The sequence below is a fragment of the Macaca fascicularis genome, chromosome 7 (genome assembly GCF_037993035.2).
Source record: "Macaca fascicularis isolate 582-1 chromosome 7, T2T-MFA8v1.1".
Taxonomy (NCBI): Eukaryota; Metazoa; Chordata; class Mammalia; order Primates; family Cercopithecidae; genus Macaca; species Macaca fascicularis.
Window position 1 is genome coordinate 608,585 of NC_088381.1, and position 23,405 is coordinate 631,989.

The 23,405-nt window shown below is 51.6% G+C and overlaps 1 protein-coding gene across 14 annotated transcripts in view; it reads left to right on the plus strand.

Annotated features, from left to right (window-relative positions):
* CYFIP1 (cytoplasmic FMR1 interacting protein 1) overlaps positions 1-23,405 on the plus strand; it is a 120,247-nt gene that overhangs the window by 92,153 nt on the left and 4,689 nt on the right. For 13 of the 14 annotated variants that reach the window (XM_045395148.2, XM_073995246.1, XM_073995242.1 and 10 more), the window contains 6 exons: positions 1,733-1,820; positions 12,199-12,342; positions 13,301-13,391; positions 15,209-15,339; positions 20,593-20,665; positions 23,006-23,100. In XM_045395148.2, coding sequence (XP_045251083.2) covers positions 1,733-1,820; positions 12,199-12,342; positions 13,301-13,391; positions 15,209-15,339; positions 20,593-20,665; positions 23,006-23,100 — 622 coding nt within the window. Of the gene's footprint in view, positions 1-1,732; positions 1,821-12,198; positions 12,343-13,300; positions 13,392-15,122; positions 15,340-20,592; positions 20,666-23,005; positions 23,101-23,405 lie in introns of all 14 variants that reach the window. The other variant, XR_012414635.1, reaches the window with a different exon arrangement.

Consider the following 23,405-nt stretch of genomic DNA (forward strand, 5'->3'; position numbering starts at 1 on the left):
TCCTGGGCGTCAAGAGTGAAACTCCACCTCAGAAAAAAAAAAAGAAAAAAGAAAAGCCTGCTGTAACATAAGTGGCATCATATCCTGGCGCTTGGCTCCTGCATGGATTTGTATTCTGATTTTCTATTTGCTGTCCTCTCCTGCCCAGCCCCCGTCACTATCGGAGGTGGATGGAGGCTGACAGGTGTGCCGTGGCTTTGCGGGTGTGTCACCATCGGAGGTGGACGGAGGCCGACGGGTGTGCCGTGGCTTTGCGGGTGTGTCACCATCGGAGGTGGACGGAGGCTGGCGGGTGTGCCGTGGCTTTGCGGGTGTGTCACCATCGGAGGTGGACGGAGGCCGACGGGTGTGCCGTGGTTTTGCGGGTGTGTCACCATCGGAGGTGGACGGAGGCCGACGGGTGTGCCGTGGCTTTGCGGGTGTGTCACCATCGGAGGTGGACGGAGGCTGGCGGGTGTGCCGTGGCTTTGCGGGTGTGTCACCATCGGAGGTGGACGGAGGCTGGCGGGTGTGCCGTGGCTTTGCGGGTGTGTCACCATCGGAGGTGGACGGAGGCTGACGGGTGTGCCGTGGTTTTGCGGGTGTGTCACCATCGGAGGTGGACGGAGGCTGACGGGTGTGCCGTGGCTTTGCGGGTGTGTCACCATCGGAGGTGGACGGAGGCTGACGGGTGTGCTGCTGTCAAGGGTGTGAGCAGCGCCCAGAAATCTCTGGGAAATGGGGTTCCCTCTTCTGAGAATCACCCTGACCGTGGCGCCTCCTGATGGAACGGTGTAAGAACACAGGTGCAGGGACACACAGACGTGCACACGTCCTCTTGCAGACACATGCAGATAACATTTCCATGCGTGGCCTCACGCAGATGCAGCTGCAGAGACATGCAGACAGACGTGCACGCCAAGCACTGAGGTCTGTGGCACCAGGGATGTTGGCATACTGATGGCACAGGGATTTAGGATCCGTTTGGAAAGGCACACCCAGCCATGCCACGGTAGGTGGTCAGGGGGCCTGGCAGCTGCTGCTCTGCCCAGCACGTCCTCTCGGATGCACACATTCTGTGTGACAACAATATTTTCACACTTACATCTGTTTCCATTTCCTAAAGTGGAATATGAGTTAATCAAGTGCTTAGAATTACATACAGCAAATCCACAAATTTTTCTTTCTTATACTTCTTAGCAAAAGTTGTATGTGTTTAAACGAACCCTTCCAATTTGAAAGCCTTGGCTGAGTTAGATGTTTCTGCTTGAAAATGGACACATTTGATTTTAAGTGGCCCCTAATCCATTATCCAGACACAATCTCTTGACTAATCGCGTGGGTTACAAATCCCTAAGTGTCCCTGTCGTTCCCTGCTGGTGTGTAACTTGTGATCTGAACCACTGGGGCGTCGCTGTTCTCGTCGCAGGCGGCTGCCCCGCCATCCTCGCCATGTCTCAGCAGAGCTCATGAGCTACCTGAGGTTTGCGCTGGGCTCGAGGTGGCTCTGGTACCGCAGACCCAGCCCCAAGTGTTCCTGCTGTGGCTCCTGAGCCTTGGGTGCATGTATCACGTTTGAGTCTTGATATCTCCTTCGTTCCATGGTTTTCGATTCACTAGAATTTTCCTATTTGATGACTGTATCAGTTGACTGGGAGGAAGATTTAGTAGATGGATTATGGAGGACTTCTGAATTTTAAAGAACTATTGTTATATTTGGTTTCTTTTTCTTTCTTAAATCTTTCTTGTTTAGGTTTGTTCGGACAGTATTACCATTTTCTCAGGAATTTCAAAGAGATAAGCAGCCGAATGCACAACCCCAGTATCTGCATGGATCCAAGGTAGGCTCTGGCGTGTTCCTGTTACGAGCTGCAAGTTCACAATGAAGCATGTTTTGAAGTGTAGTTTGATGGGTTTGGTTGCCGTGACCTAAATGTATCGCACCGTGTATAAAATGTTGTTTTTTTCTTCCATTCTATTAGCATCTTCCTGAAAAGTAGCAGTAATTTAAAACAAAAACCAGCCAACCAACCCAAAAAAGCGCTTACCTAGAACTAGCATGTATGTAGTGCTGGGACTGCTCTGGCCTTGCGATAGGTGTCAGGCTGGGCCTGGCCTCATTCCCGGCACAAACATGAGTGAGATTGTTGGAAGATTCCAGGTTTAAAGCATCAAGCTGAGAAGACAAGTGGAAGAGGCTCAGGCTGGCTGTGAGGCCTGACGCCCAGAGGGAGAAGCTGAGCTAGGAGGGTGAGCCCAGGGAGGGTCTGACATCCAGAAACAAGGATGTCAGCCTGCGCCTGGAGGGCGGAACCCCAGAGCACTGGGTCTGCCGTGTGTGAGATGGGACGATGTCCACGCTGGGGGTGGCTGGGCTTGTCACAAGTCTGAGATTTTTTTTTTTTTTTTTTTTGAGACGGAGTCTTGCTCTGTCCCCAGGCTGGAGCGCAGTGGCACGATCTTGGCTCGCTGCAAGCTCTGCCTTCCAGGTTCACGCCATTCTCCTGCCTCAGCCTCCTGTCAACCTCCCAAGTAGCTGGGACTACAGGCGCCCACTGCCATGCCAGGCTATTTTTCTTTGTATTTTTCAGTAGAGACGGGGTTTCACCATGTTGTTAGCCAGGATGGTCTCGATCTCCTGATCTTGTGATCCGCCCGCCTCGGCCTCCCAAAGTGCTAGGATTACAGGCGTGAGCCACCGTGCCCGGCCACAAGTCTGAGTATTATTAATGGCTAGTTTCTTCATGTTTCGAGCACCCCTATGATTTAGTAAGGAAAATATAAACACTGTAGCAAAGAAGAGAGATGAAATGAGCAGACACCCCAAAAAAATAGAGCAGAGCAAATACAAGCAGGTCCCCAGCCTCACTGGAGCTGGGGAAGGAACAATGATGGTGGCAGGGGCCAGCGGGCCCCAGGATGAGGGCAGAGGACCCCGCTTCGCTGTGAAGAGCGAAACCGTCTTCCCCGCTGAGCCGCGGTGTCCCCGGGCCCCGTGGTGGGGGCAGGCTGCCAGCACTCATCAGTAAGTGTCCTCGCTGGTAGGAAGGAAGCGGGGACAATCACAGGACATTATCTCCCCCATCTGCCAAATGCCTGGAGCCGGGATGGGGAGGGCCCAGGCCCTGCTGCTGGCACACGGCCTGCACCTGGAGGCTTTCTAAGGCACCAGCCGTATCTGAGCGGTGGAAACAGTTTCCCACTCATTCCTTTCTAACCCTCTGCTCTTCAGAGCGAGATCTTCTCACTGCAGTCCTCTGGGCGCCTTCCTTCTCCTTGCGGGGCGGTGCCTTGAACCTGGCAGGAGCGCAAGCGTCTGCACCTGGGAAACGTCAGACACCCGAATCAGGGCTTTGGTTTTTGGAGGACCCAAGCCTCGGCACAGGCTGCCTGTGTCTCCCGCCCCTGAAAAGAGCGAGTGTGGGCCGGGGGTGGCCTTTTTACGGCAGTCAGCATCCCTGAGCGGGGCAGACTAGTCATCTCTGAACTGTGGGCAGTGATGTGATGAAGGGACGTGAGACGCCCCTTCGGGAAGCGGGGCACACGTGGACCAAGGGTGACTGCGTAAACATTATGTCCTTGAAAATATGGGTTTTTTTGTTTTTGTTTTTGTTTTTTTGAGATGGAGTCTCACTTTGTTGCCCAGGCTGGAGTGCAATGGCGTGATCTCGGCTCACTGCAACCTCCACCTCCCAGGTTCGAGTGATTCTCCTGCCTCAGCCTCCCGAATAGCTGGGATTACAGGTGTACGCCATCATGCCTGACTAATTTTTGTATTTTTGGTAGAGATGGGGTTTCACCGTGTTGGCCAGGCTGGTCTCCAACTCCTGACCTCAGGTGATCCGCCCGCCTCGACCTCCCACAGTGCTGGGATTACAGGCATGAGCCACCGCGCCCAGCCATCTTTAGTGTTTTAGGGGTTATTATTTTTTTTTTCTTTTTTTTTTGTGAAAGCAAGTTTATTAGGAAAGTAAAGGAATAAAAGAATCTTAGGGGTTATTTTTTAGCAATGCTGTGATGAGTTGAAAAAAAAAAATACAATTCAGGTCCTCCCTAGGGTGCAGATGTTTGAAGGTAGTGGGGTCTCGCCTTTTACTAAGACAAGATTAAAGGCGGGGGTGGGGGCGGCCTTGCCTCCCTTGGGGAGAAAAATGTCAGGGCCAGGAGCCTCGCTGACACAGCGTGGGCCCAGGTCGCCAGTGCCTGGGGAACATGGGACAGGCTCATTCCATCATTGCACACTCCACGTTCCCGAGGCTGTTGGCCGGTGCCGCCTCCACAGTGCCCCTCCACCCTGCCTCTGTCCTTAGCGCCTCCTAATGGCTGTGGAACTGTGAGCGGACACAGTTTGTGTGATTCTGGATTTCGTGCGGCTGCATTGGTCCAGACAGGTACCCGGGGGCCAAGAATGCAGTGACCAGGTCTCTCCTCTATGGGTCCGGGCGGGGTGTGCACCCAGGCAGGAGGATGCCACAGCTGTTACGGGGCTGCCCCTCACTTCCCGAAGCCCTGTGGGTGGTTAAGAAGTCACCTCCATTCTGCTCCACGTGGAACTCCCATGTTCTTTCTAGCAAGGACTGAAATTGACTTTTTTTTTTTTTTTTTTGAGATAGAGTCTCCTCTATCTCCAAGGATAGAGTGCAGGGTGCGATCTCGGCTCACTGCAACCTCCACCTCCTGGGTTCAAACAATTCTCCTGCCTCAGCCTCCCAAGTAGCTGGGATTAGAGGCGCCTGCCACCACGCCCGGCCAACTTTTTGTGTTTTTTTAGTAGAGATGGGGTTTCACCATGTTGGCCAGGCTGGTCTCGAACTCCTGACCTCAGATGATCCACCCACCTTGGCCTCCCAAAGTGTTGGGATTACAGGCATGAGCCGCTGGTGGCACCTAGTTGAAGCTGACTTTTATGCAATAATTAGTTATACTCAAAAAGATGTTTCTTTAAAGGATTAGAATAAGTGTTCTAATGCTTCTGAAAGTAAAATGTAGTGTTTTACCTTTAGAACTGAGAGAAATGTTATTTTAGAAGATAGGACCAGAAAGTTTGACAAGTAAGAGTAATTTCTGGCCGGGCGTGGTGGCTCACGCCTGGAATCCCAGCACTTTGGGAAGCCGAGGTGGGCGGATCACAAGGTCAGTTTGAGACCAGCCTGACCAATGTGGTGAAGCCCCATCTCTACTAAAAATACCAAAAAAGTTAGTTGGGCGTGGTGGCGGGTGCCTGTAATCCCAGTTAGTCAGGAGGCTGAGGCAGGAGAATCGCTTCAGCCCGGGAGGCGGGGGTCGTGGTGAACCGAGATGGCGCCACCGCACTCCAGCCTGGGCAACAGAGCAAGACAGTGTCTCAAAGAAAAAAAGAGAATATACTTTCTTGGGTCTCTATGAACTAAAAGATGTGTTGTGAGCTTCTCTTGACTTTGAAATTTTTAATCCCTGTTTTAGGCATAACAATAAAATAAGTTTTTGTCACTCGCTGATAAAGAGGGAGGTGTTTGTGCATAGAGGGCACGGGCAGAGAATCTCCTTTCCCCCCCGTCTGGAGAGGGCAGCTGTGGAAGCAAGGGAAGCGGGCCGAGGGTAGGCAGGAGACCTGGCCGCGGGGGCCGTGCACCTGCGGTTCTGAGGGATCGACCTGGAAGGGGCCTCCTGGGTTGCTTTTTGAGATCCCAGGATAGCACTGTGGTGACATCCTTGCTGCCCAGTGTGTCTGTGTGCCCTTCGTGGTGTTAAAGGCTCTTGACACACGTTTTTATTCTCCAGGATCTTCCTCCGGGAGTGCAGGGAGGCACTGTTGCTTCCATTAAGACGCAGGCATGAGCCCGCTGTTCCAGGGTGGTGGTGCGGGGTACACGGTGGCCTTGAGTCAGCCCCCACACCGCCAGAGCGCCCTGCTCTCCTGTGTGCGTGGGCACCATCTCGGGGATGGCCCCAGAGCGCCCTGCTGTCCTGTGTGCGTGGGCACCACCTCGGGGATGGCTCCAGACCGCCCTGCTCTCCTGTGTGCATGGGCACCACCTCGGGGATGGCTCCAGAGCGCCCTGCTGTCCTGTGTGCGTGGGCACCACCTCGGGGATGGCTCCAGAGCGCCCTGCTGTCCTGTGTGCGTGGGCACCACCTCGGGGATGGCTCCAGAGCGCCCTGCTCTCCTGTGTGCGTGGGCACCACCTCGGGGATGGCTCCAGAGCGCCCTGCTCTCCTGTGTGCGTGGGCACCACCTCGGGGATGGCTCCAGAGCGCCCTGCTCTCCTGTGTGCGTGGGCACCACCTCGGGGATGGCTCCAGAGCGCCCTGCTCTCCTGTGTGCGTGGGCACCACCTCAGGGATGGCTCCAGGGAATGCGTACCTGGGGGCATTGGCAAAGCTGATGCTCTTTTGGAGGGAAAGAAGGATTTGATGATGTGAATTTGATTTTTTTAAATTCAACTATTTGCAACTGAACTTGAATCTTGCTGTTAGAGATTTCTGCCTCCGTTTCAGAAACTGTGTGTGTGTCATTTTTATTACAACCTAAACCAGTAAATTTTTTTTTTTTTTTGAGACAGTCTGTCCCCCAGGCTGGAGTACAGTGGTGTGCTCTTGGCTCACTGAAACCTACAGTGATTCTTGCGCTTCAGCCTCCCGAGCAGCTGGGATTACAGGTGTGCGCCACCACGCCTGGCCAGTTTTTGTATTTTTAGTCGAGACAGGGTTTCATCATGTTGGCCAGACTGGTCTCGAACTCCTGACTTCAAATGATCTGCCCGCCTCAGCCTCCCAAAGTGCTGGAATTAAGGCGTAAGCCACTGCGCCTGGCCATAAACCACTAATTTTTTTTTTTTTTTTTGAGACAGGGTTTTGCTTTGTCACCCATGCTGGATTGCAGTGGCACAATCACAGCTCACTGAAACCTCCGCCTCCCAGGCTGGTCGTGAACTCCTGAGCTCAAGCCTCGGCCTCCCAAAGTGCTGGGAATGTAGGCGTGAACCACTGTGCCCAGCCTTAAACCAGTACTTTTCTATTAGATTATTTAGACATATACAAGCGACATTGATGTTGACCACCACCCACTCGAAAAAAGGCTGGATACTGAAAACAGATGATGTCTGAGTCTGTCATGTGCTTGCAGCAGACAGCCTTTGTACTCACAAGCACCACGCGTGCCATGTGCACTTGCTTCTGCTGCAGTATGAGGCACAGTGTACATCTGTGTGATTATGGAATACACAGGAATCCACTCAAAAAACAGATGAGTGCTTTTTTTTATGAATAGTGAACTAGGGCTAGTATCTTGCAGGAATAAAATTAACTTAGATGAGGGACCCATTTATGCAATGTTATCTTTTTGGTTCTTGGTCATGTCACCACTTACAGCATGCCTGCTTCTCAGTAAGACACCCTTTTGAGCACATTACTGGTATTCTTTCTCTCTTAAGTAAGGTTGTCCCCAGTTCACAGATGAAGGCTCAGAGTGTCATGAAAGTTAGAGGACCCAAGGCGCACGACTGGTGAGTCCGGAGCTGGCTCTGTGTGGTGTGACGCACCTCCTCTGCTTGCCGAACGAGGCCGGAGTCTCTATCAGGCATGGGCAGCAGAGTCTGTCTTGAAGCGAGCTGTGTGCCTGGACGTCCAGAGTGCTTCCTCTTCTGAGCTTAAGTCTTTACAGCGCGGTGTTTGTGACGGTGCCCTTCCCCAGTAGTGCCTCCTCCCACTGCCCTGAGGAGTTAAGTCACATCTGCTGTTCGTTACCCTAGCTGTGTTGTCTGTTGGATGTGTCATCTTTGGGGTGAGTTTAGTCTACTGGGAAACCGGACACTGAGACCATGTGTTCATTGAGTGGTGCCTCCGCTACCAGCTGTCATCCTGAGCCAGTCAGGGCGGGTCTGAGAATGAATTCTCTCGCTTGTAGCATGAGGTCATTAGCTTTCACTAATGACTCTCGTGTTCTTCTTTTCAAACATCGAACCTGTTATCAACCAAAAATATTACACACAATCCCAGCACATAAAGCCCAGGGTGCTGCTCTGAGGAGAGGATGGAAGGAGGGTGTCTGGGCTGAAGATCTGTAGATGGTTTCTTTAAGGTTGGAAGGAGCTGCAGGGCTTGGGCCTGGGACAGACACTGGGTGGGGTTTCTGTCCTTCGGTGTTATCTAATCCGGTCACTGTAGTATTTTATAATCAGTTTTGGCTCTTTGTTTTGGGGGGTCTCATGACCCTCTACACATCTGATTCACTAGAAGGACTCACAGAACTCAGTCTCACAGCTGCAGTTTATTCCAGCAAAGGGTACAAAGCAGGATCAGTAACAGAAGCAGACAGATCAGGTGGAGGCTGAAGAAAGCAGGAGTGGCTGTATTAATATAAGATAAAGTCAACTTCAGAGCAAAGAATATTGCCAGGGAGATTACATAATAATAAGAGTCAAACCACCACCAAGAAAACATAGCAGTGCTAAATGTTGATGCATCAAACAACAAGGCTTATATATTTGAAGGAAAGACTAACAGAAGTAAAAGGAAAGTGAACAATTCCACAGTTACAGTTGGGGATTTCAACACTCCTTTTAGTAACTACAGAACAAGTAGACACAAAATCAGCAACAGTAGAAAAGAACTGAACACCACCATCGACCAACAGGATCTAACTGACATGTGTAGGATACTCTCTACCCCACAATAGCAGAATATATACATTTTTCAGATTCCCTGAAACATTCACCAAGACAGACCATATCCTGGGCCATAAAACTCACCTCAACAAAACTTAAAGAACTGAAATCCTATGGAGAGTGTTCTCCAACCACAATGAATTCAAACCAGAAACCAGTAACAAAAAGATAACAAAGAAATCTCTATATGCTTGGAAATTAGCACACTTTTAAATAATCCTTGAATCGAAGAGGAAGTCTCAAGGGAAATTAAAAAATACATTGAATTGAGTGAAATGCAAACATATCAAGATTTGTGGTACACAGCTAAAGAAGTGCTGAGAGGGACGTTTGCAGCACTGAAGACTCACAGTAGGGTCTCCTGCTGTCTGCACCTGTGTCCTCAGACAAGCTGAGGGGTGTCCTTCTGCAGGAACCACCTCGATACATTTGGGCTCTATGTCCCCACCCAAATATCATCCCAAATTGTAATCCCCATAACCCCCCTGTGTGGAGGGAGGGACCTGGTGGGAGGTGATTGGATCGTGGCAGTGGTTCCCTCATGATGTGATAGAGAGTGAGTTCTCACGAGATCTGATGGTTTTATAAGGGGCTCTTCCCCCTTCGCTCTCTTCTCATTCCTGCCACCTTGTGAAGAAGGTGCCTGCTTCCCCTTCACCTTCCGCCATGATGGAAGTTTTCTGAGGCCTCCCCAGCCATGTGGAACTGTGAGTTAATTAAACCTGTTTCCTTTATAAATTACCCAGTCTCAGGTATTTCTTTATAGCAGGGTGAAAATGGACTAATATAGTACACTGGTACTGGTAGAGTGGAGCACTGCTAGACAGATACCCGAAAATGTGGAAGTGACTTTGGAACTGGGTAACAGGCAGAGTTTGGAACAGTTTGGAGGGCTCCGAAGAAGGCAGGAAGATGTGGGAAAGTTTGGAACTTTCTAGAGACTTGTTGAATTTTTTGTTTTTTGAGACAGAGTCTCACCCTGCTGCCAGGGCTGGAGTGCAGTGGTGCAATCTTGGCTCACTGTGACCTCTGCCTCCTGAGTTCAAATAATTCTCCTGCCTCAACCTCCCGAGTAGTGGGATTACAGGCACCCACCACCATACCCAGCTAATTTTTTTGTATTTTTAGTAGAGACAGGGTTTCACCATGTTGGCCAGGCTAGTCTCAAACTCCTGACCTCATGATCCGCCTACCTCAGCCTCCCAAAGTGCTAGGATTACAGGGGTGAACCACCGCGCCCAGTCTGTTGAATGGTTTTGACCAAAATACTAATGGTGCTATGGACAATAAAGTCCAGGCTAAGGTGGTCTCGGAGTTGAGGAACTTGTTGGGAACTGGAGCAAAGGTCACTTTTACTGTACTTTAGCAAAGAGACTAGCCGCATTTTGCCCCGCCCTAGAGATCTGTGGTACATTGAACTTGAGAAAGATCTGAAATTGGAGTTTATGTTTAAAAGGGAAGCACAGTATAAAAGTTTGCAAAATTTGCAGCCTGATGATGTGATAGAAAAACCCACTTTCTGGGGAGGAATTCAAGCTGGCTGCAGAAATTTTGAATGTCAATCACCAAGACAATGGGGAAAATGTTTTCAGGACATGTAGGAGGCAGCCCCTTCTATCACAAACCCAGAGGCCTAGGAGGGAAAAATGGTTTCCTGGGCTGGGCCCAGGGCTCGCCCTGCCCCCGCCACCCTTCCCCACTTTGCGCAGCTTCAGGACTTGGCGCCCTGCATCTCAGTCGCTAAAAGGGGCCAACATATGGCTCAGGCTGTTGCTTCAGAGGGTGCAAGCCCCAAGCCTTGGTGGCTTCCATGTGGTGTTGGACCACCTAGATTTCAAAGGGTATGTGGAAATGCCTGAATGTCCAGGCAGAAGTTTGCTGCGGGGGTGGAGCCATCATGGAGAACCTCTGCTAGGGCAGTGAAGAAGGGAAATAGGGGGTTGGAGCCCCACACGCAGAGTCCCCACTGGAATACTGGCTAGTGGAGCTGTAAAAAGAGGGCCATCCTCTAGTCAGCTTGCATTGTGTACCTGGAAAAGCCACAGACAATGCCAGCCTGTGAAAGCAGCCGGGAGGGGGACTGTACCCTGCAAAGCCACAGGGTGGAGCTGCCCAAGACCGTGGGAGCCCACCTCTTGCATCAATGTGACCTGGATGTGAGACACGGAATCAAAGGAGGTTATTTCAAAGCTTTAAGATTTAATGGCTGCCCCACTGGACTTTGGACTTGCATGGGGCCTATAGCCCCTTTGTTTTGACCAATTTCTCCAATGCCTATACCCCTATTGTATCTAGGAAGTAATTAACTTTTTTTTTTATTACACAGGCTCATAGGTGGAAGGGACTTGACTTGTCTCAGATGAGACTTTGGACTTGGATTTTTGAGTTAATGCTGGAATGAGTTAAGACTTTGGGAGACTGTGGGGAAGGCATGATTGTATTTTGAAATGTGAGGACCCGTGAGATTTGGGAGGGGCCAGAGGCAGAATGATAAAGTTTGGCTGTGTCCCCACCCAAATCTCATCTCCAGTTGTAATCCCCATTATCCTCACATGTCAAGGGCGGGACCTGGTGGGAGCTGATTGGCTCATGGGGGCAGTTTTCCGCCTGCTGTTCTTGTGATAGTGAGTTCTCACCAGATCTGATGGTTTTATAAGGGGCTTCACCTTTTGTTCTCTCTTCTATCTCCTGCCTTCTTGTGAAGAAGGTGCTTGTTCCCCCTTTACCTTCTGCATAACTAAGTTTCCTTAGGCCTCCCCAGCCATGTGGAACTGTGAGTCAGTTAAACCTGCTTTTTTAAAAAATAAATTATGCAAGCCGGGCGCGGTGGCTCAAGCCTGTAATCCCAGCACTTTGGGAGGCTGAGACGGGCGGATCACAAGGTCAGGAGATCGAGACCATCCTGGCTAACACGGTGAAACCCCGTCTCTACTAAAAAATACAAAAAACTAGACGGGCGAGGTGGCGGGCGCCTGTGGTCCCAGCTACTCCGGAGGCTGAGGCAGGAGAATGGCGTAAACCCGGGAGGCGGAGCTTGCAGTGAGTTGAGATCCGGCCACTGCACTCCAGCCTGGGCGACAGAGCCAGACTCAGTCTCAAAAAATAAATAAATAAATAAATAAATAAATTATGCAGTCTTGGTTATTTCTCTATAGCATTGTGAAAATGGACTAATACACACCCTAACTACCTTCCTCACCCTCCTACCCCACAGGGGTCTCTCTCCCAGCTCCAGGGGTGCCCTGTGCATCCTGAGAAGGCAGCTCCCCCGGCCCCTTCAGGGTCCGACCTTGGGCATCCTGCTGGGAAACTGGGAGGCAGGGGGGCTCCAAATTGGCAATTCAACAAATGTTGCAACACATGGTTTTATTTTCTTTTTCTATTTTAGCAGGTTCTTTTTGGTGGCAGGCTGAGTGGGTTTTATAATTGTACCAGTTAAGGGCAGTAGATTTTACAAGTCAGCAGACTTGGACCCCTTCACCTGAGCCTGTGTGTGTTGAGTGATCTTCTCATGCAATTCTTCATCTGCACGTGTGCAGGGACCATGCTGAGGGCTCTGTGCCCTGTTTTCCAGGCTTTGAACTTGGCCTACTCCAGCATTTACGGCAGCTACCGGAACTTCGTGGGACCTCCACACTTTCAAGTCATCTGCCGGCTCCTCGGCTACCAGGGTATCGCCGTGGTCATGGAGGAGCTGCTGAAGGTCGTCAAGAGCCTGGTGAGTGTTCCCTGGACACGCTTCCTTCTCACAGCCTGAATTCCCTGGGGCACCCAAGCCAGAGGGTCTTCTCCGCCTGGACTGTGATTCTCCAACAGCTGGATTCATTCAGTTACTTGAATGAATTACTTGAATGAATCATTGAATTACTATTCAATTCAAACACTTCTGACCATATATAGTTTGATACCTCCCTCATCTTTTCAAACTTAAAAGAATGGGTCCAGGTTATTTTAACTGATACACCGAGTTTTTATTTGTATGTATAGAGATGGGGTCTTGCTGTGTTGCCCAGGCTGGCCTTGAACTCCTGGGCTCCAGAGATCTGCCCATCTTGGCCTCCGAAAGTGCTGGAATTACAGGTGTGAGCCACCTTGGTCAGCCTGGATTTAGTTTTCTATACATAACTAACTTTTTATACTTTTTCATCCTTTTTATTATTTTAACAATCTTCTGTGACTGAGACCACGTAAGAGTTTGGTCACTTGGCACAGCCGTTACCCCGTGACCCAAACAGGTCCTTCCAGGACCCACTGGGGACTCTGTGCCAAAACATGTGGCAGCTTGGAGGGTGTCAGGATTGCGGACCTCACCACAGCCGGGCTTGGGGCAGCACCAGGAGCACAGATGGCGTCCTGGGGGACCCTGCAGATGGCAGTGCTCACCGTGCTGGGGGCACCCCTGTAGGAGACACCTGGCGACAAAGCTCTCCCCTCGCTGTGGCACTGCTTTCCTCTCGAAAGGGGAGTCCAGTTCAGAACGTGAATTCAGTCATGGGAAGCCACCTGGTGATGGTTGCTCTCTCTCCAGGGCTGGTTTCATTCCCCTGCCAGGTGATCCTGCAGCCTCCTCGTTACCAAGCTCTTTGCTAACAGACTTGTTTCAGGGCGTGTGCTGGCCACAGGCATTAGCAGAGTGCAGTGGGGTGACTGACGCAGCCTGTCTCGTCCCCCCGCAGCTGCAAGGCACAATCCTGCAGTACGTGAAGACGCTGATGGAGGTGATGCCTAAAATCTGCCGCCTGCCGCGGCACGAGTACGGCTCTCCCGGTGAGTGTGGGCACCTCTGGGCGTGTGCAGCTCACAGCGCTGTCCGTGGAGAGGTCAGAAAGGAATTCAAGTCAGCAATTCTTGGGAAGGATTAGATTTGCCATGTGGGAGTAGACAGACAAATGCACCTTACAACCAGGAAGAGGTGTGCTGGGTCACTGTCTGCAGGCGAGGAAGCTGAGGGGCCTGGGAGGTCAGCCTGCAAGAGTTGAGACAACAGATCCCTGAACACCACGCTCTTCCGTGCCCCTACGAAAGAACCGCCGGCCCGATGAGGCGAGAGCCGACTGCCGGGTCCTGCTGCCCTGCTGGGCTTGTAGGGGCTTGAGGCTCAGACACAGGCCCACCAAGGTGGTGCAAGGCCTGCCCCTGCCCCCATCCATCTGCAGGTCCAGCTCCGGGGCAGGACTTGCTGTGGGCTGGTTTGGGGTCCAGCTCCGGGGCAGGACAGGCCGCAGGACTTGCTGTGGGCTGGTTTGGGGCTATGCAGTTAAATAGCTTTAGTGATGTCAAAAAGCATCGTCTCATAAAACAGTGACCTTTGTCACGTAACAAAACTGCTTTTAGTCTCTTACCGGGCAGAGTTTTCTTGAAAGCTGGGCAGCTGAACAGTAGCCTTGTGTCATAAAGTGACTGGAGCCTGCACGTGGGTGACGGACAAGGCGCTGTCCTGATGGGCAGTCAGTCAGCGTGGCTGAGATACTTTACACGTGCCCAGGACTTTTTGCTTTTTGGAGCCTCCCCAGGGCTGTTGCTGGTGTTTGAGGAGACGATAAGGTCCCCCTCAGCCACCATGGGGAAGTAGCCGTCGGCACGGCCCTGGCTCAAGAGAATCTGATTTCAGTTTATTGTCAGAAAGTAGATGAGGAACGCTGGGATGATGCAACCAATCCTTATGTCGTGACTAGAGATGGAAATTTCAGATGTTGAGGAGGGAGCCGTTTCCCAGGGTGGCACAGGGAAACCTTGTCAGCGATGACACAGGTGCAGGAGTGTCCCTGCCCCCACCAAGTGGGGCTGAGTCCCCACAGCGGTGCCGAGAGCTGGGAGGAGTGGGGGCAGGGGCTGCAGCTGTAAGGCAGGCGGGGCCGTGTCGGGCTGCTGGTCCTTGGGGAAGGGGCAGTCGGGCAAGACATGCTGGGACAAGGGTTCACGGTCTGCTGAGCCTCCTGCTTGGCTCTTCCCAGGGTAGTTTCGGCCCCTCCTGATGCCACATTCATCGTGCAGTCAGCTGCCGGTTTCTGTCTGGGCTGGAGTCGAAGCTATAGATTGGCTGGGGGAACGTTGGCCTTCTGTCCCATATTTGCGCCTTGCGTCTTTTTGTGCCTTATTCCGTGGTCCGGGATGCCACTGAGATGCCTGCCTTGCTCCAGAGCCGGCATGGTGTTCGGCCTCCCGTTGGGTGCGCTGCAGGCTTCCTAGATGCCCTTTCTTAGATGAGGTGTGGCCCCTTCCATGCCTGTGAAGAGAGATTGCATTTTGTCAAATACCTTGTCCGCCCCCACTGGGGATGATGGTGCAGTCTTTATTCTTGTCACGTGGTGACATTCCTATCGTCAGAGCCTTCCCTACAGATACGGGGTTGAGTGGAAAAGAGGCCTCAGCCGAGGCCCAGGGCCACATGGTGTGTGGAGAACGTGCCCAGGTGGTGAACAAACTACCACCGCAGGGAAGATGCTGGGGATGGGACGTGGTGGCCATCCTTATAGCCGGGCTCGGTGGCGGTGTCAGAATGGCAGGTACTCCCGGCTGTGGACCCCGGCTGCTGGGGCCCAGCCCCTCCAGTCCCCCAGCCCCACCTCCCTCCTGCGCCGTAGGCATCCTGGAGTTCTTCCACCACCAGCTGAAGGACATCGTGGAGTACGCAGAGCTGAAGACGGTGTGCTTCCAGAACCTGCGGGAGGTGGGGAACGCCGTCCTCTTCTGCCTGCTGATCGAGCAGAGCCTGGTGAGCCCCCGCCCAGCCCGGCCTCCCCCACCGCCCACGGGGAGGGCTTTCTTTTGTGGGTTCTTCAGTGGGGGTGTGGCAGCAGCAGTGAGGTAAACCTTTTTTTTCGTGACTATTGAGACTTTAGTTTGAATTTGTTTCCTTCAACTGAAAAACAAAAATGTACTGTAGTTCATTGTCTCAAGAATGTTTTTCTGTGTTAACATCATAAAACTTTTATTATGCGATGTTTTCAACACCTAAATGAACTTATTTGGTGTGCCTGTAAGGTATAAAGAGCACTGCTGCCCAGGAGGGTCTCTGCATGCCTGAGGCTGCTGAGCAGTTGAAGTGTGGCTCAGTGTGACTGAGGAGCTGAGTGCTAAATGTTATTGAATTATAACTGATTTAAATCTAAATGGCTACACGTGCCCCATGGTGGACAGCACGAGAGGCCAGCCTGAAAGGGGAGCCCCTGGGAGCCCACCCCCTCTTAGGACGTGGCACAGTGGACGCTCATGTTTTCGACTGGCTGCCTTTTTGTGTGCCATGTGGCTGTCCCTCTGTCCTGTGCATCACAGCAGCTCAGTTGATAACCTCCTGGACCGGGAAAGCCAGTGGGAAATGGAATCTCACGTGGCCCTCTCCTGCCTTCCCTCGTGACTAACGAGGCGGGCAGCTCCGTTGGTTGCGTCGTCTTGTTTCTTTTCCTGTTAAATGCCCCACTGGGTTCTTCTGCCTACTTTTCTACAGCTCGTCTGTGCAGATCCTTTATGTGCTGCACATGTTGTAAATCTCCCATTTGTGGCTTACCTTTTCACTCTGGTGGTGGTGATTTTTGCTAAAATGCTCTTAATTTGGATGTAGCCCTTTTTTAATGATTAGCACTTTCCGTATCCTTTTTTTTTTTTTTTTTTTAAGACGTTTTCCCTGTCTTGGGGTCGTGAAAACATTCCTTTACATTCTCATCTACGGATTTTAAGCTTTGCCTTCTGCATGCAAGTTTGCAGTCCTTCTGGTCTTTGTGTATAATGCGAGAGGCAGAGGAAGCTTCTTTCTCTCTCTATGGAGGCCCGGCTGTCCCTCCTCTAGTGGCTGAAGGGCTCCTCCTCCCATTGCTGACTAGTGGTGTCCCCTGCCGTCTGCCAGCTTTTCATGGGGACACCGGCCTGTCTCCTGACTTTCTGCTGCATCCCACCGGTGCAGGCGTCCGTCTCCCGCCAGTGCAGGCGTCCGTCTCTGGCATCACAGCATGTCTTGCTCATCACTGCCCTAACAGGACTCTGGATTCCCGACGCGGCACGTTTCCTACCTTGCTGCTCCTCTTCGGCATGTTCCCTCCTCGGGGCTCTTCGCGCTGCCTTGTTTTGGGATTGGTTTGCCACGTGCCCTGGCAAAGCGTTTGGCTTGTGCATGGGAGCGGCACTGCGTCTGCAGAGCTGCCTGGGGAGGCCTTTCCTATGTTGTTTCCCAAAGTGGTCTCTTGTCTTCAGGTCTCGGTAGCTTTGCAAAGGCAGAGTTGTGTTTAGGAAGAACAGGGATAGGGTGGCCTGTACACAGCTCAGGGCATTGCTGTCAGACTGCCAGGCCTCTGGGGACTGAGCCTCTGGACCAGCCGCCTCACACCAGCCTGTACGGTGAAAGAGAATGTGTTGGCTCACATGTCAGGGGAGTCCCAGGTCAGGCATGACATGCCTGGGAGCTGACAGCCTCCATCAGACCTGCATCTTCAGCTCCCCCCATCCCTGCACTCCTAGGCAGACCCGTTCCAGGTGGTTTCAAAGAGGGACTGTAGCAGCCCCAGGCCTTCATTGTCCCGGCCACCCACAGGCTCGGCGGGGACCCCAAGTAGCATCCCCTCCCATGCTCCGCTCCCCACTGTGTGAGGGGCACAAGATGGAGAACCCACCGGCGTCTCAGGCCAGCAAGGAGCCAGTGTCCAGGGTGGCCTTGCTTTAAGGATATGTTCCTCAAATAATTGTGAATTGTTAAAAGCCAGACATGTTAGGAAGCATCTCTTCAACTATAATCTCTCGTTATGAATTTTAAATATTTAATGTGGGAATATTCCATTCATAGGCGACTTTTCCTGAACTTACAGCATAAGGCTGTATCTTAGTGCGCTCTGCTATCTTAGTCTGCTTAGTCCGTTTTGTGTTGCTGTAGCAGTGCCTGAGACTGAGTAATTTATAAAGAAAAGGAGTTTATTTGGCTCATGACTCTGGAGGCTGGGAAGTCCAAGATCAGGTAGCCCATCTGTCAGGGTCGCAGGCTGCTTCAGCTCCTGGGGACACAGAAGGGGACGTGGGTGTTGCAGAGAGAACAAACATGAGAGGCAGCCTTGCTTACAACAACTGCTCTCGCAGGAACTCATCCATTCCCACAAAAACTAATCCAGTTGTGGGAGAACTGACCCAGTCTTGTAAGAAATCCATCACCTCTCACACAGACCACCTTCCAACACTGCTACATTGGCAATTACATTTCACCATGAGTTTTGGCAGGGACAAACCACATCCAAACCATGACCTCTGTGTATGGCCAAGCCTGAGGATGCCTGTCTGCTCACCGGCCTCAGGTGGGGGAGGTGAGACCCGAGCTTTCCGAATGGGAGGCAGCCGTGTGGAATCGATTTAGAGTGTCAGGGACCCCTTAGGACTGCTTTCTCTTCTGTCCAGCTGCCCTTTTTGGAAATAAGATAAAATGTCAAAAGCTTTTCTTTACATCAACATTTCTTTTTTTTTTTTTTTAAGATTGGAGTTTCGTTGTCGTTGCTTAGGCTGGAGTTCAGTGGCACAATCTTGACTCACCGCAGCCTCTACCTCCTGGGTTCAAGTGATTCTCCTCCCTTAGTCTCCCGAGTAGCTGGGATTACAGTCATGTGCCACCACGGGCCGGCTAATTTTGTATTTTTAGTAGAGACAGAGTTTCTTCATGTTGATCAGGCTGGTGATCTGCCTGCCTCACAGAGTGGCCGTGAGTTGGTAATTGTAGTGGGTGATGGGGGTTGGGTGTAGAGGAAACAGAGTGGCCGTGAGTTGGTAATTGTAGTGGGTGATGGGGTTGGGTGTAGAGGAAACAGAGTGGCCGTGAGTTGGTAACTGTAGTGGGTGATGGGGTTGGGTGTAGAGGAAACAGAGTGGCCGTGAGTTGGTAATTGTAGTGGGTGATGGGGGTTGGGTGTAGAGGAAACAGAGTGGCCGTGAGTTGGTAACTGTAATGGGTGATGGGGGTTGGGTGTAGAGGAAACAGAGTGGCCGTGAGTTGGTAACTGTAGTGGGTGATGGGGTTGGGTGTAGAGGAAACAGAGTGGCCGTGAGTTGGTAACTGTAGTGGGTGATGGGGGTTGGGTGTAGAGGAAACAGAGTGGCCGTGAGTTGGTAATTGTAGTGGGTGATGGGGGTTGGGTGTAGAGGAAACAGAGTGGCCGTGAGTTGGTAACTGTAATGGGTGATGGGGGTTGGGTGTAGAGGAAACAGAGTGGCCGTGAGTTGGTAACTGTAGTGGGTGATGGGGTTGGGTGTAGAGGAAACAGAGTGGCCGTGAGTTGGTAATTGTAGTGGGTGATGGGGGTTGGGTGTAGAGGAAACAGAGTGGCCGTGAGTTGGTAACTCCCAACCTTAGGTGATCCGCCCGCCTCGGCCTCCCAAAGTGCTGGGATTACAGGCATGAGCCACCGCGCCCGGCCTGACATTCTTTACATACACAAACTCTTGTGGTTCTGTATTTATGTCTATCCCAGGACTCATGGACATAAATAATTATAGAACCACAAGAGTTTGAAGCAGGCAGGATGCAATTTCCTGGGACAATCTCTTAGCTTAAAGGCACCGTTTCTGTGCATTGCCATGGCAACAGTTGGCCCTCTGTTGGCTTCTGGATGGAGTGCGAAGCTGCATTAGAAACTTAGGGAAAGAGAAGCGGAACAGATGGCGTCTGGCCGGCGTCTGGCACTGGATTGACGTTGATGAGTACGGAAAAGTCTGCTTTTCTTCCTCTTGGTCTTAGTTTTGCCATCATCTCTGGGAGTTCCTCAGAAGTTAAAATCTCATTGTCAGTATTTCTTGATTTTCCAATAGCTGTTTCTTTGTTTAATCATTTCTTTTACTCCTGTGGAGCTTTAAGATTTCAGCATGGCTGTAGGGTAGGAGGCACTGAAGGCCCCACCATCTTCTGCCTGCTCCGTGGGGTGGTGAACGCACTGTGGTCTCAAGAGGCCCTTCCTGCTGGCCTGAGAGCCCTCACCTCTAAAGATGAACAGCAGTTGCTCTATTTTTGACCATCTTTGGGTTCATGGTGGATTTGGGGGGTTCTGCTGTCCTCATGATCCTGGAGGTACATTTTCTCTCTATATATGCGTTATTCTGCAGAATGGACCTTGTGTGGTTTTTATTACCCTGTAAAGGAGTTTGTGACCTGAGAGTAGGCTCAGCGTGATGGCCCAGAACTTTGCTTTGGGCTCTGTGGGGAAGGAGTGGATGTGGACACCAGGACGGGCCTCCCCTACTCCTTCCATCTCCCGTGTTGTTTGCAGAAGACGCCCTTCCTTCTGTCAGTGTGGTGGGATCTTGTCATCAACTGTGGTTCTGAAGAGCCTGCTGGCAAATTAGCAGGGAAGGATGGGGCGAGAGCTGTTAGACTGGTAAATCCTGGAAAACAGAGCACGCATTCAACATTGGGTCTTACGTGTGTCTACATCTACATTAATTAAATGTAACTAAAATTAAAATTCAGTTCCTCAAGTGCGCAAGCCACATTCCAAGTACTTAATAGGCATGCATGGCTGGCGGCTGCCGGAATGGACAGGACAGACGTAAGCATTTCCATCATCCTAGAGAAATCTCTTGACAGGCTACTTAACTTTATGGTAAAAAGCAAAGAGGTGGCCGGGCGCGGTGGCTCAAGCCTGTAATCCCAGCACTTTGGGAGGCCGAGACGGGCGGATCACGAGGTCAGGAGATCGAGACCATCCTGGCTAACATGGTGAAACCCCGTCTCTACTAAAATATACAAAAAACTAGCCGGGCGAGGTGGCGGGCGCCTGTAGTCCCAGCTACTCGGGAGGCTGAGGCAGGAGAATGGCGTGAACCCGGGAGGCGGAGCTTGCAGTGAGCTGAGATCCGGCCACTGCACTCCAGCCTGGGCGGCAGAGCAAGACTCCGTCTCAAAAAAAAAAAAAAAAAAAAAAGCAAAGAGGTTCTTTGTTTTCAGCACCAGATCTCTCTCTGTGGCAAGATACCCTTCCTAGCGTGACCTTCTTTTTCTCTGTTCCAGTCTTTAGAAGAAGTGTGTGACCTGCTGCACGCGGCTCCCTTCCAGAACATCTTGCCGCGAGTCCATGTGAAAGGTGAGCCTGCTGACCCCACCAGGGAGTCCAGACTGCCCTCTGTCAGGATGGTGCCCGCTCTGCAGCCGGAGAGCCTAACGGCCAGTGCAGATTGTAGGTTTGGTGCCTGTTCAGTCATACCTGGGGTAATGAGGGGTGTACAGAACCTAGTTAAATAAGATTGAGAAATAGAGCTGCAATGGTATGATGTCTTAGAATTGCTTCCAAATATTAATAGCATGGGAGCAGGGGAGTTGGGTGTAGAGGAAACAGAGTGGCTGTGAGTTGGTAACTGTAGTGGGTGATGGGGGTTGGGTGTAGAGGAAACAGAGTGGCCGTGACTTGGTGACTGTAGTGGGTGATGGGAGTTGGGTGTAGAGGAAACAGAGTGGCTGTGAGTTGGTAACTGTAGCGGGTGATGGGGGTTGGGTGTAGAGGAAACAGAGTGGCCGTGACTTGGTAACTGTAGTGGGTGATGGGAGTTGGATGTAGAGGAAACAGAGTGGCCGTGACTTGGTGACTGTAGTGGGTGATGGGGTTGGGTGTAGAGGAAACAGAGTGGCCGTGAGTTGGTAACTGTAGTGGGTGATGGGGGTTGGGTGTAGAGGAAACAGAGTGGCCGTGACTTGGTAATTGTAGTGGGTGATGGGAGTTGGGTGTAGAGGAAACAGAGTGGCCGTGAGTTGGTAACTGTGGTGGGTGATGGGGGTTGGGTGTAGAGGAAACAGAGTGGCCGTGACTTGGTAATTGTAGTGGGTGATGGGAGTTGGGTGTAGAGGAAACAGAGTGGCCGTGAGTTGGTAACTGTAGTGGGTGATGGGGGTTGGGTGTAGAGGAAACAGAGTGGCCGTGAGTTGGTAACTGTGGTGGGTGATGGGGTTGGGTGTAGAGGAAACAGAGTGGCCGTGAGTTGGTAATTGTAGTGGGTGATGGGAGTTGGGTGTAGAAGAAACAGAGTGGCCGTGAGTTGGTAACTGTGGTGGGTGATGGGAGTTGGGTGTAGAGGAAACAGAGTGGCCGTGAGTTGGTAACTGTAGTGGGTGATGGGGGTTGGGTGTAGAGGAAACAGAGTGGCCGTGAGTTGGTAACTGTGGTGGGTGATGGGGTTGGGTGTAGAGGAAACAGAGTGGCCGTGACTTGGTGACTGTAGTGGGTGATGGGGTTGGGTGTAGAGGAAACAGAGTGGCCATGAGTTGGTAATTGTAGTGGGTGATGGGGTTGGGTGTAGAGGAAACAGTGTGGCCGTGAGTTGGTAATTGTAGTGGGTGATGGGGTTGGGTGTAGAGGAAACAGAGTGGCCGTGAGTTGGTAACTGTAGTGGGTGATGGGGGTTGGGTGTAGAGGAAACAGAGTGGCCATGAGTTGGTAATTGTAGTGGGTGATGGGAGTTGGGTGTAGAAGAAACAGAGTGGCCGTGAGTTGGTAACTGTGGTGGGTGATGGGAGTTGGGTGTAGAGGAAACAGAGTGGCCGTGGGGAGTTGGGTGTAGAAGAAACAGAGTGGCCGTGAGTTGGTAACTGTGGTGGGTGATGGGAGTTGGGTGTAGAGGAAACAGAGTGGCCGTGAGTTGGTAACTGTGGTGGGTGATGGGAGTTGGGTGTAGAGGAAACAGAGTGGCCGTGAGTTGGTAACTGTAGTGGGTGATGGGAGTTGGGTGTAGAGGAAACAGAGTGGCCGTGAGTTGGTAACTGTGGTGGGTGATGGGAGTTGGGTGTAGAAGAAACAGAGTGGCTGTGAGTTGGTAACTGTGGTGGGTGATGGGAGTTGGGTGTAGAAGAAACAGAGTGGCCGTGAGTTGGTAACTGTAGTGGGTGATGGGGTTGGGTGTAGAGGAAACAGAGTGGCCGTGAGTTGGTAATTGTAGTGGGTGATGGGGTTGGGTGTAGAGGAAACAGAGTGGCCGTGACTTGGTAACTGTAGTGGGTGATGGGGGTTGGGTGTAGAGGAAACAGAGTGGCCGTGAGTTGGTAATTGTAGTGGGTGATGGGGGTTGGGTGTAGAGGAAACAGAGTGGCCGTGACTTGGTAACTGTAGTGGGTGATGGGGTTGGGTGTAGAGGAAACAGAGTGGCCGTGACTTGGTAACTGTAGTGGGTGATGGGCACAGAGGCTCATTGTGCTGTTTTCTGCTTTCAGTTACATTTGGAATGTTAAATAAATGAAAAGTGAATATTGAGCAAAAAATCGGTCCAGCTAGCTTGAATTAAAATATTAAATGAGCCAGTTCTGTAAAATAATTTCCAAAGAGAATCTGTATCCATATTAACTTAAAAATCTTTTGTTTTTTAAACAAATTTAAACCTTTGCAATTACTGTTTCATACAAAGGAGCAGAATAAAGTAAAGTATTTTTTCTACTGCAGAGGGGGAGAGACTTGATGCCAAAATGAAAAGACTGGAATCCAAGTATGCCCCGCTGCATCTTGTCCCACTGATCGAAAGACTGGGGACCCCTCAGGTAACGTGTGCTATGATGGCGGAGGCTGTTGCAAGCTGGGCATCCATGCCAGGCCAGGTGGCCTGGTTGGGAGCCAGACTGGAAGGCATCGTGAAGTCCGGTGGCTGCGCGGCCGCTCAGGCCTCAGTGTTGCAAGTGGGGCGCGTGCCTGGACTGCTTCCCTGGGTGGTGGGGGGGTTCAGATGAGCTAACGCCTGGAAAGGGCTTAGCACATCAGCTGGCACGTAAGACTTACACAGAAGACGTCACTTTTACGGTCCAGCCCTTCGTGAAGAAGTCTTTCTCACAGGGGTTATTAGGCCACG